Genomic DNA, 16,221 nt, shown 5'->3' with positions numbered 1-16,221 from the left:
CATGGTATTAAACTCAAACAAAGTTCTCTTTTTAATAGTGACAGAAAACTTCAGTCTTCAGTTACACCCAAACTAACATGTTCATATAACATAATCATGAATGAATATTTAATATTTATGTGATATTGTTGTTAATTTTGGAGATACAATAGCTGCAATTTAGAATAACCATGAATACAATAGAGGTAATTACCATATTACATTGCTATTCAAATTGGTCAATACTCTTACCAGATATGCTAAACAAACAGCTGTAAAAAGAGTCTTTTTTTTTTACCTCCATTAGACAGGAATGAATGGGACATTGTAAATTTACAGCCTAAAAGTATCTTAGAAGAAAATACAATTAATTGTTTTCAGCAAAGATTATAGAGAAATATTAGATACACAAGCTCTAGTAATTTAAGCTTTAAAAAAACTTTCTGGCCAAATTATTTTTCAAAAAGAGACGTCCTTGATTTACTTATGTGCAGTGCCAAAACAACATTTGTATTTTACAATACAGTGAAGTTTAATCTCATTGATGTTTTCAGTATTACATAACATTTTTTTTTTAACATTTTTACCATACTACCATGTCATACTACTGTTAAACAAAATTATTTACAAATACATATAGGAAGGACTTGACCAGATTTTTTTACAACATAATTTTGAACACCACCAACATATACAACTTGTTAAGGGTTACTACAGGTATTGGTAAAAAATAAACCCCAAATTTAACAAGCATTGAGAATAGTTTAGCAATAGAACTCTAAATGGTGATGCATAAACTGTAATAGACATTTTTAGTGACAACCTGAAAGCCCCCCCCCCCCCTACACACACCAAGGTTGTAAAATTCCAACAAGTCAGAGACAGATTGTAGGCATAAATATCAAACTTTCTGTAGACAGGTGAATCAAGTTTTACAGTTGCGCAAAGAGAAATCATTTCGCACAACAATGCATCTAAAAAAACAACGACCATCACCATGTATTTTAATAACTTTGAAATGTTTAACAGAAGAATGCTTATCATAACTACCAAAAACAAGATCTTCTGTAGCATTATGCACAGTTTTAGGTTTTGGTTGAACCATTTGGTAAGAAGTACCATGAAAACCTCTTTGACCAACAACTGACCTCACTGCAGCATATTTTGAGAATTTGTTCGTATTGTCAAAGGATGTTATTGAGAATGCATTTCTTACTATACTGTCCTCCATAAATGTGTCAGATGATCTTTTATTTATTACTGACAACATGTAACGATGTAGTGAGTCCACTGAACAAATCATACCAAAACGATTCAATATTTTCATGAGTGTTTTTGATCCACTGTAACCTTCAACCATATCAGAAAGATAGATATGTAATGGATAGATACATTGATCAGAACATGTAAAAAGAAGTAAACAGACAGAAAATAAACGTCTGAGAAAGCGAGCCCTACTCTCCATTGAAGTTCTACGATAAAAAACAAAATAATGCTTATCCCACTCAAAGTTGTTGCAATGAAGATGGTTGCGTTCAGTTGTGTTAAGTGTGAAGTAAACAACAATGTTCCAAAGAATTGGATCAATTTCAAAATCAATTGAAGATAAATCAACAAAATTGCATTTTATATAATTTGAAAAATCAAGAGCCTGTTTATAAAATTTACTATTCAATTTCTCGGCAACCAAATCTATCATTTTGTAGAAGTCTACATCAACTTTACTCAATCCCGAACTCTCGCTTCAAGTTTTTCTATTTGGCTCTGGAGAGATAAAACATTTTTATTATTTTCCTAGAGTGCATTGTGTAATACCAGTCCTGTATAGAAGGGTAGATAATTTTTTGTTAATGCTTGATTTCAAGGAAACGTGTGAAGGAAAGTAAATGCAGCTTATTTCTCGAAGCCAGCTGTTAGTTCTGCTATAAGATTCTAAAAACTCTATTTCACTGTTATTTAATTTGCACATTTCATAATTATTTTCTAATGTGATGATGAAAAACGTTTAACATCCAGCAGCAATATTGCATGTTTATTGAGTAAAATATCACCAACAAATGAAATAGTTTCATTCAATGCTAATGACAGCAAGTCGCCACGACTACAATAATTTGAAACCATGATATTGTGCTGGTCAATAATTTCCCTTAGGACAACATCACTTGAAATGCACAACCCAGACTGCACATCTAATTTGATTTTGCTGGCTATTTCAGAAAATGATTTGTAACATTTAATAAACACCATACTGCAGTTACTAAGTTGAAAGTCGGTTCCAGTAGATTGGTGAAACTGAGATACAATTTCATAGTTGGGAATACTAGAGAGTTGTTGCATGAGCATGCAGCACACACTGTTTGAACTCTTCTCATTGTTTGCATATAATGAGTTTGGCAAAGAGGAAAATATGAAATGTTATGAAATATGGAGAAATCAATATCTAATTTGGTACAAAGAGAATGGAATGTTTCTTTTTTGGCATCATGAACACTTTGACGGTCACACATATCTACACTCTCCAGAATACATGAAGAAATTTTCTTTTTTTGGAGTTGAGTTGATAATGCGAGTTACTGAATCGACCTTACACAAGCATTACAGATACAATCAGTTTCCGAGATATTGAATTCTTTCAGGAATATTTGCAAATCAACCTTCCAACTAATAGAATGATTGTACCTAGCTTCTCCCACAATTTTTACATTTCAGACAATTAGTACCTGGATGACATTTTTCACTGTCGCCTTTCCTTGCACCCCCACAAGTCAAAAAATTCAGGGACAATTCTGTACAAGGAATAATTTGTTTATTACTATCAAGTCTTAGCTGATTTGAGGACAGATTTAATAATAATTTTAATTTATCTTTAATGTCTACACTAGATAATGGGTATGTGGATGATAGAGTGACTTTTTTTTCACCAACCCTTATTTTATAAATAAATGGATTATTTATGAATACAAACAAGGAGGCTATCGCAAGAACAATCACACATGACACAATTTTTAGTTGTAGAGTATCTTGCACACAGTTATGCAATACTTCTTTAGAAGTAGTCAACACAACAGTGTTTGGTGATACAGGTTTATTTCTCTGAGGAAGTTGTTTTATAGATGGATTGGTCATATTTGGAAAAATAAAGTACATAAAAGCAGATACAGCTAGCAGAAAAGCAAGAATGTCATCAACTGAATGATCATGAAATTGAACTGGAGTTGTCTCAGTTGAAACTGTTTCTGAAAACTGGCAATTTCCATAATATTGCTTTAACATGGTATTGCTCCACCGTGCACGAAAGATAATCAAGAAACTGAGATGTCAAGCAATCGCCATGACAACACCACTTTACCTTCAGCATAAGTTTTATTAGACTTCTTAAGTCACATAAATTCTCATTCAACTTGTAAGATGTACCACCATTATCAAGCCTCTTTTGAATTCTGTTAACTTTTCTGTGCATCATTTTAATAGTTGCCAGGCCCCAATGAAATGACATCCTGCCCCTTTTTGATCCAAAACAAAATTTGGAGTGGAAGTTAGGCTCAGCAAACGACGGAATGTCCAAAGGAAGAAAGATACTAAGAGTTTTAATTTTTTCCCAAATAAGGCATATTTTTTTGCTCTGGATGCAAAGAAACAAAGCAAAGTTGGTGAAGGAGAGAAAAGACCACAACAATACTTCCCAAGATCCAGCTATGAACAGAAAACAGACAGTCCTCTTGCAAGAAAGCAAGGCCAAGTAATATGATGAAAGCGAACATACCCTTTATATCAAAAATAAACCAAATCATCACACAAATCAGACTTGTTGCATTTGTTTCTGTATTTTAGTATGCGTGTTATTTCATCTTGATAGATGTTTGGATATGTGATAAACTGTGATGGAAAGAAATGTTTATATACTAAAGAAATTATATATTCAAGACATTTGAGTACAATAAAAATAGAAATGCAACAATAGTAAACAAAGAGGGCCATTAGAAAAGGAAGAAAAATGAGAAATGTAAGAAGGAATATTTCACCACAGACTGTGAATTTACTATTGTTGCATGATGTGATACAGAATTTCTGCTTATGTTCAACTCAAATGTACTGTTAGTGTTATAGGTCCAAGTAAAACTGTCACAAATATGCAACAATGTCAAAAAAGATAGAGAAAATAAAATAAAAATTAAAAATATCGATGGTGTTTTCATTGGTGGTTTATTTTACCACAAAACTATACATATAAACATCATTTATTTTGGCAGGGTGACTACAAACAGCTCTTCCAAGTAACAATTTAGCAAGTAGCACAGTAGTCTGGAAGGGAAAAGAACAAAATACAAACAATTAATATATTATTTATAAAACTTATCTAAGAATATAGAATAGTCAAGTCACAAAAACAAAAACGCATAGTGCTGCAAAACTAATATATATAGTCACGTAGGTTTCAACATAGAGCCAAGAATATTCTCAGTTCCATGGTTTCAACAAAATACTGCTTGTTCCTTTTTTCTTCAAAGCCCTCAAAAATAAATAAATAAATAGTCAATAGTCGTATAAAAACTAAACAAATAAATACTATAATTTAGCCTTTTACGGGAACAAGAAAAAAAACACGTTTTTCAGTGAAACTGAAGTAAATTTCAGATAATATTGTCATGTAGGTCAGCTGTTATTTTGGCGCCCTTTTTGTGGCGGGAAAATTGACATTGACACGAAAAGATTCCAGTTTTGAAAACATTGCCAAATGTTAGAGAGACGCTGGAAACTTACAGAATTTCTCACACACGATCACACTTGTGTATATTTTCAGTAGATTTTTGTTTCATTTCACAACAATGTTGAACAGTCCGCCGAAGAATTTGCAAGAGACACGTAAATGAACACTGATTTGCGGGTTAAAAAATCAATGCCAAATTAAAATTAAATTAACCCAAATAAGTTCATAAAAAGTCACCTGCACACACCTATTGATACATACCTTTCACCGATAACAGTAAATTTGGTTTCCGTACTTCACACAATATGTAATTTTCAATCCAGAGTTAGCAGTACCAGTGCAATACAAACGTGACCTTGATAATAGGATTGTGTTCAAATAGAAGCTGACATTTTTGGACTATGGGCATATGATGATAATAGTAATTGTTATAGTGAAATTATATCCATTTGTTGCAATGGTGTTTATTACAAGCCATCGTGCACATGAACGGCAAAGAAGATTCGAAACATAATTATTTTTTTCACGTCAATGTAAAATGTGCAAGAAAATAGAGGTTGTAGCAGCACATAAATATGCGTCGCTGATGACGGTTTGCATTCATTACTACAGCATCCGACCATCTACTAGTATATTCGAATTTCCTGTCATCATAATTTCATGCTAGTATCAATCAACTTATATTTTTCTTAAATTTACCACCGAGGGCGTGATTTCAGCTCGTGCCGAGTGTTCAGGCAGCAAATCTCGGCACGTGCCGAGTTTCGGTCCCAAGCATCCATCGGGACCGAGATCGAGTTCTTTTCGGCACGTGCCGACTCGGTCCCGACCATTCACACACAATTTTCGGCACGTGCCGACTCGGTCCCGAGTCTCAGCACGTGCCGAGATCTCTAACGTGAACGCCACTATAGAATGTAAATGCATTGACCTGTTTGTACAGAATACCAGTTCATCCCTCATTATTTATGTGGATCATGTTAAAAAGATCTCAAACCATTATGAGGCCAATGAAAAACAAATTTGGTGTTTCCAGTATTAGAGTAAAAAATAATGGGTAGTTAGGCAGGGATTATATTATTTTAGATTTATTTTTTCCCCAACATGTTCAGTCTATATCAAATACAATTATTTTAAACAATTTTTTTTTACATGATGATATTACTATCAAATTTTGTTTATTTTAGAAAAAGGTAACTCATTTCCATGAAAATATAATTAATAACAAATGACAACACATGTCATTGTTTAAGGTCGAGGTGAGTGGCATGAACTGTTGATCGGTGGCACCATTTCAAAAATGGCAGCTGGCAACAGAAAAACCTTCACTGATGTACATGTGTATGTGTGAGCGCAAGGAATTGGCCCCTATCAGTTTCTGCCTAATAAATGACAGTTATGTACATTCCTGCTGTGGCCATTTACCTACAATAGCAACATCACAAGCATGATAAAAGCCCCCTGATGTACACATTGCAGCTCTTGCTGTTTTTTGCATGTGACAAAAATCCGCCTAAATCACAAGAAACTTGTAGTGAGCCAAACAATGATCATGAAAAAGTAAGAATGAATACAGCCAGCCATGCCAATATGGTGAATCAAATGCAATTTCTTGCATGACTTTCTGCTCAATATTATACAGTGTGTGGTAGCCTATGCTGAATAATCAATGGTGTGGTCACAAATGATCATGAAGATTAATCATGATCACATACTTCATATACACTATAACATTACATTAATGGGCAAAGACTATTAAAATCATATCCATGCCCCTAGACATGGCTACATCCGAGGTCATCATTTTGCCAATGCCATTCTTGCATGTCATTATTGCTGGTTGCATAGACTAGACTATTAATGTACAAGTATTTACACATATCGGCCTTAATTGGTTTTAGATGCTATTTTATTGAGATGCATCGTGACAACTGTGGCCGTGAAGGTTAGGTAATTGTTACTAGTCGCACCGTGCACACACATCATATGAGTTCACAGGCCATAGGCCTAGTAAATCGCTGTCATCATTTATATACGATGCAATATTTATTTTTTGGTCATTAGTTTCTCTGATTCATGACATCATGTGCCAATAAATCCTGAAAATTGGCTTTGCTAAGCAATGAGTCGTTTAGTACAAAACACTGAATGATCATATCATGGTGTGCAGAGTTTTAGAGGTAAAGCAATTGTTAAGAATATATTAAAATTTGTGGAAAAGGGCAAGAGCCTTAGTACAATGTCTGTAGGTCTCATGCCACTAATTAACCAATGGCTGCTCGTAGCCCTCAATTTAAATGCCCAGCAAGAACCCAATGAAATTTTTAGCTCCGCTGTCGACTTTGTCGAGCGGAGCTTATCATATGAGTGATTGTCCGTCGTCGTCGTCGTCCGTCGTCCGTGTCAATGTTTTACTTTTTCGACTTCTTCTTGAAAACTACAAGCCTGAATGCTTTGATACTTGGTGTATATGTACCTTGGGTAGACCTCTCTCAGATTTGTTCATTTCATGATGATATCTTCAATTCTCTAATTTTGGTGAATATTTTTGTCATTTTTAGTAAAAAGTGATATTTTCGACTTCTTGTTGAAAACCGCAAGTCCAATTGCTTTGATATTACATATATAGGTACTACATGTGGACCTCTCTCAGATTTGTTCATTTTGTAATGATATCTTTAATTCTCTAATTTCGGTGAATATTTTTGTAATTTTTGGTAAAAAGTGATATTTTCGACTTCTTGTTGAAAACCGCAAGTCCAATTGCTTTGATATTACATATATAGGTACTACATGTGGACCTCTCTCAGATTTGTTCATTTTGTAATGATATCTTTAATTCTCTAATTTCGGTGAATATTTTTGTAATTTTTGGTAAAAAGTGATATTTTCGACTTCTTGTTGAAAACCGCAAGTGCAATTGCTTTGATATTACATATATAGGTACTACATGTGGACCTCTCTCAGATTTGTTCATTTTGTAATGATATCTTTAATTCTCTAATTTTGGTGAATATTTTTGTAATTTTTGGTAAAAAGTGATATTTTCGACTTCTTGTTGTGGACCTCTCTCAGATTTGTTCATTTTGTAATGATATCTTCAATTCTCTAATTTTGGTGAATATTTTTGTAATTTTTGGTAAAAAGTGATATTTTCGACTTCTTGTTAAAAACTGTAAGTCCGATTGCTTTGATACTATTCATATTGTTCATTTTCTAATGATGTCTTCAGTTCTTTAATTGAAATGTGCATTGCTAACAGCGGAGCTATCTCAGCCGATAGGCTGCTTGTTAAAGAGTACTCATGAAACTTTTAAAGAGTACTCATCATCACATTTCAATGAATCTAGAACTATGCAGAGACCCAATTAGTTTTTGTAAATATTTATGCTTATTAATCACCTTAATTAACATAATTAATTAACACTGATATCTCAAGTACATGTACTAATCGTCACATTTCAATAAAACTTGGTACATAGATGTCATTGGACACTGCACAAACCTGATAGTTTTTAGAGTAATATCAGTGCATATTAATTACCTAATTTGCATAATTAATTAATTTTCAGCTTTTGATATTCCAAGTAGTAATCATCACATTTCAATGAAACTTGGTACATGGATGTCATAGGACACTGCACAGACCTGGTAGTTTTTAGGCCAATATCAGTACATATAAATTACCTAATTTGCATAATTAATTAATTTTCAGCTTTTGATGTTTCAAGTAGTAATCATCACATTTCAATGAAACGTGGTACATAGATCTTCTAGGACTATGCAGAGACCTGATTAGTTTTGGGTTAAAATCAGTTCATGTTAATTACCTAATTTGCATAATTAGCCAATTTTCAGCTTTTACACTGATATCACATGTACTAATTATTCCATTTCAATGAAACTTGGTACATTGATGCTCTAGTTTTAGGGTAAATAATTGTGAATATCAATTACCTAATTTGCATAATTAGTTAATTGTTTCATGAATGTTCCACTGATATATAAAGAACCACGAATTGGATTTTAATGAAATTTTTAAAGAGTACTCATCATCACATATCAATGAATCTAGAACTATGCAGAGACCCAATTAGTTTTTGGTAAATATTTATGCTTATTAATCACCTAATTAACATAATTAATTAACACTGATATCTCATTTACTGATCATCACATTTGAATAAAATTTGGTACATAAATGCTCTAGGACAATAGACAGGCCTGATTAATTTTGGGTTAAAATTTGTTCATATTAATTCTCTAATTAGCATAATAATTCATAATTGTTTTGTTCTGTTCATATTAGTTACCTGATTTACATAATTAGTTTTCAGCTTTACCATCAATATCTCAGGTACAAGTAATTTTGAATTAATTTTTAATGTGTCTTCAATACTCAGGGGTTCTTCTAAGCTTTCTTTGATCTTTCATTACAAGTGACACTTTGACGTTAAGTGCAGTCACATGTATTTTGGGGGATGTATACAATGCTAGACCATTACACAATATTATATTATTATTGACACGCTATTATATATTTAAATGTAAAATTGTTGGGACAAAACCAGACATTGGTGGTTTTAGATCATATATCAAATTAATTTATCATACAGAGAATTAAGTTGCAATTATAGAAAATAGACGGGGAAGTCATAATAAACAAGACATGAAATGTCACAGTCCCCATTATTTGATTATAAAGTAGTACAGGGAACATCTGCAAACAGGTGAATGAATATGTACTCTTTGTGGGTAAAACTCATCATAAAGTGATTTCCCCTGATCTAGTTTTGTACTGACAACTAAAAACTTCCACTGATTCATGTTCAGAATTTCAGAGTACACAAGTGCAACAAAACTATTTGTCATACATGTATACTTGCTCAAGAAACTGCATTCATAAATCTGAGTGAACCTTGATGTACATGACTTCTTTGTTAATCAGGTCTTAGTATATTACCAGGACCTGGGTTTGTTTCAACATCACCACTGGGCATCAGAATCATTCTCATGTTGTCAAATACAATTTGTTATTAATACAGTAAGGTTTATTATTTAAAATGTATTCATTGTACATAGAACAACATCTGTTAATTTAAACAATTGTAAAAGCTATGTTTTCAGAGCAAGTACATGTAATAATTAAGAAAGCCAGTAGTGATAAAGGTTGGTCTGCTCATAACCTTCAATGGAGAAGTAACAATAATTGTTTGAAGTCTTTTCAGTGCAGTGATATTATTGCATTTCAATCATTATTAATGGGTATAAAATACTGTAAATCATTTAATTTTCACAGACACTCCATGTTGTAGGAACCCAGAAAAAATTGCCTTGCGAAATTGAAGCAGTTCACAGCACCACTGTGAATAAAAAAAAAACAGGTTAAAATGAGTATTGTCAAAGATATACACATGTGGGTTCATAAGACATATGTCCCAATCTGAGTGGTTCTAGGGATTAGTATCACCAGATTTTACTCTCCGTGATTCAATATCAGTCCTATGTATAACGCTGTGTTGATCAGGCGAACTAATTGACAATGGCCCTACAGGTATCGCTATGAAATAACAGTAGTTTTGTATTCTTCTAGCATTTCGACTATGGAAAAATATTTGTTTTTGAAAGTGGCCGAATTATTAGAAGAAAAACAGAAACTATTTTCTTTAGTATAAATTCTAGTAACTGAAATGCAGGATTGAAAAAGAACAAGACAATACGCAAGATTGATAAACCTTCAGTGAGCACTCCTTAAATTTCAGATTATTGGTACCATGTTTTTGGATACATTCAATGACCTGATACATAAAACCACATTTTTTATTGCTCAATCACTTGACCCTGTATGGCACAAGATCGCAAGCTTTTAACATAAAATTGGGTTATTTATTTGATGCAACGAAACATGCATTCACATTAGACGGAAATTCGTTTGAGATGTTACTGGATTTTTGTATTCAGTTTTCCTTTTCAACCACCATCATCACTTAGTAAGCTGTGATCGCGCATTGGGATTCTGACTGTGCATAAATGCGCAGGGTAGTGCCACCAGAAGACCGATTGTTTGAGAATATTTTGCACCATTACGCCATTTCAAATATTATATTAATTCACAGACAACAAAATAAAGATTTTCAAAAACATACAAGTTTTCCCACAATTGATGATTGTATGGCAATTACATGCCTTCGCCAGTTTTACTTTGGAAGAAGTTGGAAACAGATAACAGAAAGGGGCTACATCTTCTTTTTAGCTCCGCTGTCGACTTTGTCGAGCGGAGCTTATCATATGAGTGATTGTCCGTCGGCGTCCGTCGTCGTCCGTCCGTCGTCGGCGTCCGTCGTCCGTGTCAATGTTTTACTTTTTCGACTTCTTCTTGAAAACTACAAGCCTGAATGCTTTGATACTTGGTGTATATGTACCTTGGGTAGACCTCTCGTAGGTTTGTTCATTTCATGTTGATATCTTCAATTCTCTAATTTTGGTGAATATTTTTGTCATTTTTGGTAGAAAGTGATATTTTCGACTTCTTGTTAAAAACCGTAAGTCCAATTGCTTTGATATTATATATATAGGTACTACATGTGGACCTCTCTCAGATTTGTTCATTTTGTGATGATATCTTCAATTCTCTAATTTTGGTGAATATTTTTGTCATTTTTGGTAAAAAGTGATATTTTCGACTTCTTGTTAAAAACTGCAAGTCCGATTGCTTTGGTACTATACATATTGTTCATTTTCTAATGATGTCTTCTGTTCTTTAATTGAAATGTGCATTGCTAACAGCGGAGCTATCTCAGCCGACAGGCTGCTTGTTTTTGAATTTTAATGAAGCATGATTTTTTAATTTTTTTTTTTACAAATGTCTATTTCAGGGCAACAGAAACAAAAACAATAAATGTGTAGGTAGGCATTTTAACAATTGCACAATTAATATTGGATGAAAACGTCATTACTGATATAAATCATTCTGTTCAAACAATTAAAAATAAGATCACATTTAATCTAGTCAGTTTTCATAATGAAATACATAATAACATGTACTTATAAATTTGAATAAGGTTCAACGGCCTTTTCATTTAGTGCCAGTTTATACACCATAAAACCTCTGGTTTAGGTGTCACACTCAGTGAAGAGTGAAAGGCCTTATTTTGGTTCTAAAATAGGCATCACGAAATGTTGGAATTGAATCCCCCAAAAAATTAATACAATGTAATATGCAATATTTTTTTAAATACGAATATAATCATAGGCAACCTACTATTATACAATGAATAAATTGATCGACACAGGGACATTCTCCCCTCTCCCCCTGAGTTGTGGATATTTCGGAAATCGCGACACAAGCAAAAGACTGGATAACGATTTACTTGAAAACTATGTCCCCATGTACAATAATTTGACAGGGTATACAATTTACGTACAAGTTTCGTAGATTGGAGACAATTGTTTGCTTTTTTGGCTTTTCACAAGAATATAAAGCTGGCAATCATCATAATATTCACGTCCGTACGTCACAGAATGTACACCAATCGTACCCCAATATACATTCAATTTTGCTGAAACTGGAGAACTTATCTTTGCAAACACGTCTTGAAATTCTTAATGAAATCAAATAAAGTTACTAGTTCGTCTAGTAACTAGTGAATGAGACCACTGAGCTGAGCCGAACAGAATACATGTATAAACAGTACTATAATAAATTGCACGCAATGGAGAAATCACGTGCCATAATAACAGCAGCATTACTCACAGATCTAATCTACTGTAAAATATTTTATTTCAGTTGGAATTTGCTGGGTGTTTTGTATTGAATTTATTTTCATTGATTTTTGACAAGTTGACTGTAAAATATAAGAAAAGGGTATATTCGCTGGATTTTATTTTAACTGAAACATTCCTTCAGCAAAAATAGCAAAAAAATGTTGCAATCAAAAATAAAGTATTTTACAGTAATTAATTTATTCTGAGCATGCGCAGACATTCTGTCAATGTTGCCGGGAGAGGTAATTTTTGATGCAAATCGTGAAAAAGACCCACTTGGGATTTTCAGATCTGGAAAAAAAATTACGTGCATACTCAGCAGAGACTTGTTCATCAACCTGCCAAGATTCACTGATATCTGCTGTAGAGCTTCTGAGAAAATGTTGGAGACGGAAAATGGAATATGGAAAACGGAAACCGGAAAATGGACATTTGACATAACCTGAATTATAAAGTCCCCTTTTCAGGCTGCGCCTGAATGGGGACAAAAAATGGGGAGCATTCATTGAGTATTTTGAAACATAAGTTTGTATTTGTGTATTGTATCTTTATTTTGTTAAGCATATATCAATAAAAAAAACAGCTATAAACCCACTAAAATTAAAATATGAATTAAATCACAGATTTTATGATGTAAAATGTAAAAGTTTGTTCAACAAACACGACAGTGGAGCTTATCATACAAGTGATTGTCTGTCGTTATCCATGTTAACTTGGTGTATATACATGAACCTTGAGTAGACCTACATATAGGTACTACAGGTAGATTAGCACCGGGTACTCAGCTCCAAAAATTGTGTGTTGTAGGGGGGTGGACACTTACTCGAACATCCCCTTCAGAAAAGAGTGCAAATGACAATTTTAGTTCACCATGTGAAAGATTGAGGGGGATATTAAGTCTTTTGGGGAAAATGAAATTAGTTGCGTCGTCATTGACTTTCACAATGAAGAAACAGAAATATCACAAAAAATATGCACATTTTATTACAATATTAATTATGTACCGGTACCACCCGAATTTATGAGGTTAAAAACAGTCAAATTCAAAATCTTCATCATTATTTTCAAACTCTCGATGAAAAGCATTCTGACATGGCCTGCAACAACATCCTTTGACCTAATCAATTCTCTTATTTAACCATCAGAATGCTGTGTTGTACCAACACATTTCTTCATTAAATCTTGAAGACTTCCTGGAAACGCAATGCGGAAGTCAATTATCGATGTTGAAGTATGATCCGTTGGAATTAATTTTGGTGAATAAACGACAAGATTTTTCAGAAACTGGTAGTACTGGTAAAAATAGCAATTTTTGAAAGTAATATTTACAACATTTCACTTTCATTAACAGGTTATTGTCAAAGCATAGTTGACGCATGGTTACCATGATCAGAACATATTCAGGGCGGTCGGTTTACATGCTGAGTCATATATAAACGATTACCAGTATTCAGAAAAGTGATCAAAGATCAAGTTTTATGATTAGACAGTCAAATTTTGGGCACTTTGAAAGGAATAGGCGTTTAGCCGAATGTGAACCTAAAATAAAAATGTCCAAAAAGTAGGGGGGGGCAGTACTCTAATTTTGATGAATATTTTTGGTAAAAAGTGACTTTTTAGCTCCGCTGTCGACTTTGTCGAGCGGAGCTTATCATATGAGTGATTGTCCGTCGTCGTCGTCCGTGTCAATGTTTTACTTTTTCGACTTCTTCTTGAAAACTACAAGCCTGAATGCTTTGATACTTGGTGTATATGTACTATGGGTAGACCTCTCTTAGGTTTGTTCATTTTGTGATGATATCTTCAATTCTCTAATTTTGGTGAATATTTTTGTCATTTTTGGTAAAATGTGATATTTTCGACTTCTTGTTAAAAACTGTAAGTCCGATTGCTTTGATATTACATATATAGGTACTACATGTGGACCTCTCTCAGATTTGTTCATTTTGTGATGATATCTTCAATTCTCTAATTTTGGTGAATATTGTTGTCATTTTTGGTAGAAAGTGATATTTTCGACTTCTTGTTAAAAACCAAAATTTCAATTGCTTTGATATTACATATATAGATACTACATGTAGACCTTTCTCAGATTTGTTCATTTCGTGATGATATCTTCAATTCTCTAATTTTGGTGAATATTGTTGTCATTTTTGGTAGAAAGTGATATTTTCGACTTCTTGTTAAAAACTGTAAGTCCGATTGCTTTGATACTATACATATTGTTCATTTTATAATGATGTCTTCAGTTCTTTAATTGAAATGTGCATTGCTAACAGCGGAGCTATTTCAGCCGATAGGCTGCTTGTTGACTTCTTGTTCAAAACCACAAAGATTGCTTCGATACTATACCAGTACATATAGATACTACAGGTGGACCTCTTGCAATTCTCTGATTGAAATGTGCATTTGCTAACAAGGGAGCTATCTCAATGGAGAGGCTTCTTGTTTTTTGTTTCATTGGGAACATTATATTTGACATTTAGGAATTGCTAGTTTATTTTAGAAATTGCCTCAATGTAGCATTATTATCACATTATAAATCACATCCTGGTGATATGTCATTTCATGCATGATATTTTGTACTTATTTTTATGTATATACCTATTTTTTCCTCAACACAGTATCACTATTAAACACCATTAAAATAAAAAACTCTATTTCTGTATATCATTCTAACCAATGTGAAAATTTGTACATATCCTACTACTCTTTTCTGTCTGTGTGACTCTTGGTGAACATACCAAGAATTTGGTCACAAATATACAATATCTACACTTTCATGCAAAACTCTGTTTTATTTTTATTTTTTGCAGTGTTGGTATCGAGCATATAGATGATTTACTACAAGATGTGGAACAAGCCCTAGCCAAGGCTTGAAATTCTGGAGTTCATCAAATCAATTCATACATCAAAACATATAATGTCAACAATTTTAGGACATCTAAAAACTATCATAACTTTGAACCTGGGTGTTTGTTTTATTTTTATGTGTACAAATCAAATTTTATCAAAAGAACTTTTGTGTGGTGTAATGTAACTTGTATATAATTGAGATCTCCATGAAAAAATTATTTCACTGCAGAGTTATCAGTTATATTATCTGATAACAATGTGACAACACTCACACAGTTATATTATCTGATAACAATGTGACAACACTCACACAGTTATATTATCTGATAACAATGTGACAACACTTATACAGTTATATTATCTGATAACAATGTGACAACACTAACGCAGTTATATTATCTGATAACAATGTGACAACACTCGCACAGTTATATTATCTGATAACAATGTGACAACACTCACACAGTTATATTATCTGATAACAATGTGACAACACTCACACAGTTATATTATCTGATAACAATGTGACAACACTCACACAGTTATATTATCTGATAACAATGTGACAACACTCACAGTTATATTATCTGATAACAATGTGACAACACTTATACAGTTATATTATCTGATAACAATGTGACAACACTTATACAGTTATATTATCTGATAACAATGTGACAACACTTATACAGTTATATTATCTGATAACAATGTGACAACACTCACACAGTTATATTATCTGATAACAATGTGACAACACTAACGCAGTTATATTATCTGATAACAATGTTACAACACTCACACAGTTATATTATCTGATAACAATGTGACAACACTCACAGTTATATTATCTGATAACAATGTGACAACACTCACACAGTTATATTATCTGATAACAATGTGACAACACTCGC

The 16,221-nt window shown here is 33.0% G+C and overlaps 1 protein-coding gene across 3 annotated transcripts in view; it reads left to right on the top strand.

Annotated features, from left to right (window-relative positions):
- Nucleotides 1-15,502, top strand: part of LOC102810166 (uncharacterized) — a 57,766-nt gene extending 42,264 nt beyond the window's left edge. For 2 of the 3 annotated variants that reach the window (XM_085500735.1, XM_085500733.1), the window contains one exon: nt 3,587-4,373. In XM_085500735.1, the coding sequence (XP_085356861.1) occupies nt 3,587-3,727 (141 nt within the window). In that variant the 3' untranslated portion in view covers nt 3,728-4,373. Of the gene's footprint in view, nt 1-3,586; nt 4,374-15,267 lie in introns of those variants that run through there. The other variant, XM_085500734.1, reaches the window with a different exon arrangement.
- Nucleotides 15,503-16,221: the final 719 nt, after the last annotated feature.

The sequence above is a fragment of the Saccoglossus kowalevskii genome, chromosome 6, assembly GCF_978046115.1.
Source record: "Saccoglossus kowalevskii chromosome 6, keSacKowa6.1, whole genome shotgun sequence".
NCBI classification, from domain to species: domain Eukaryota; kingdom Metazoa; phylum Hemichordata; class Enteropneusta; family Harrimaniidae; genus Saccoglossus; species Saccoglossus kowalevskii.
This window is presented reverse-complemented; position numbering and strand designations above follow the sequence as displayed.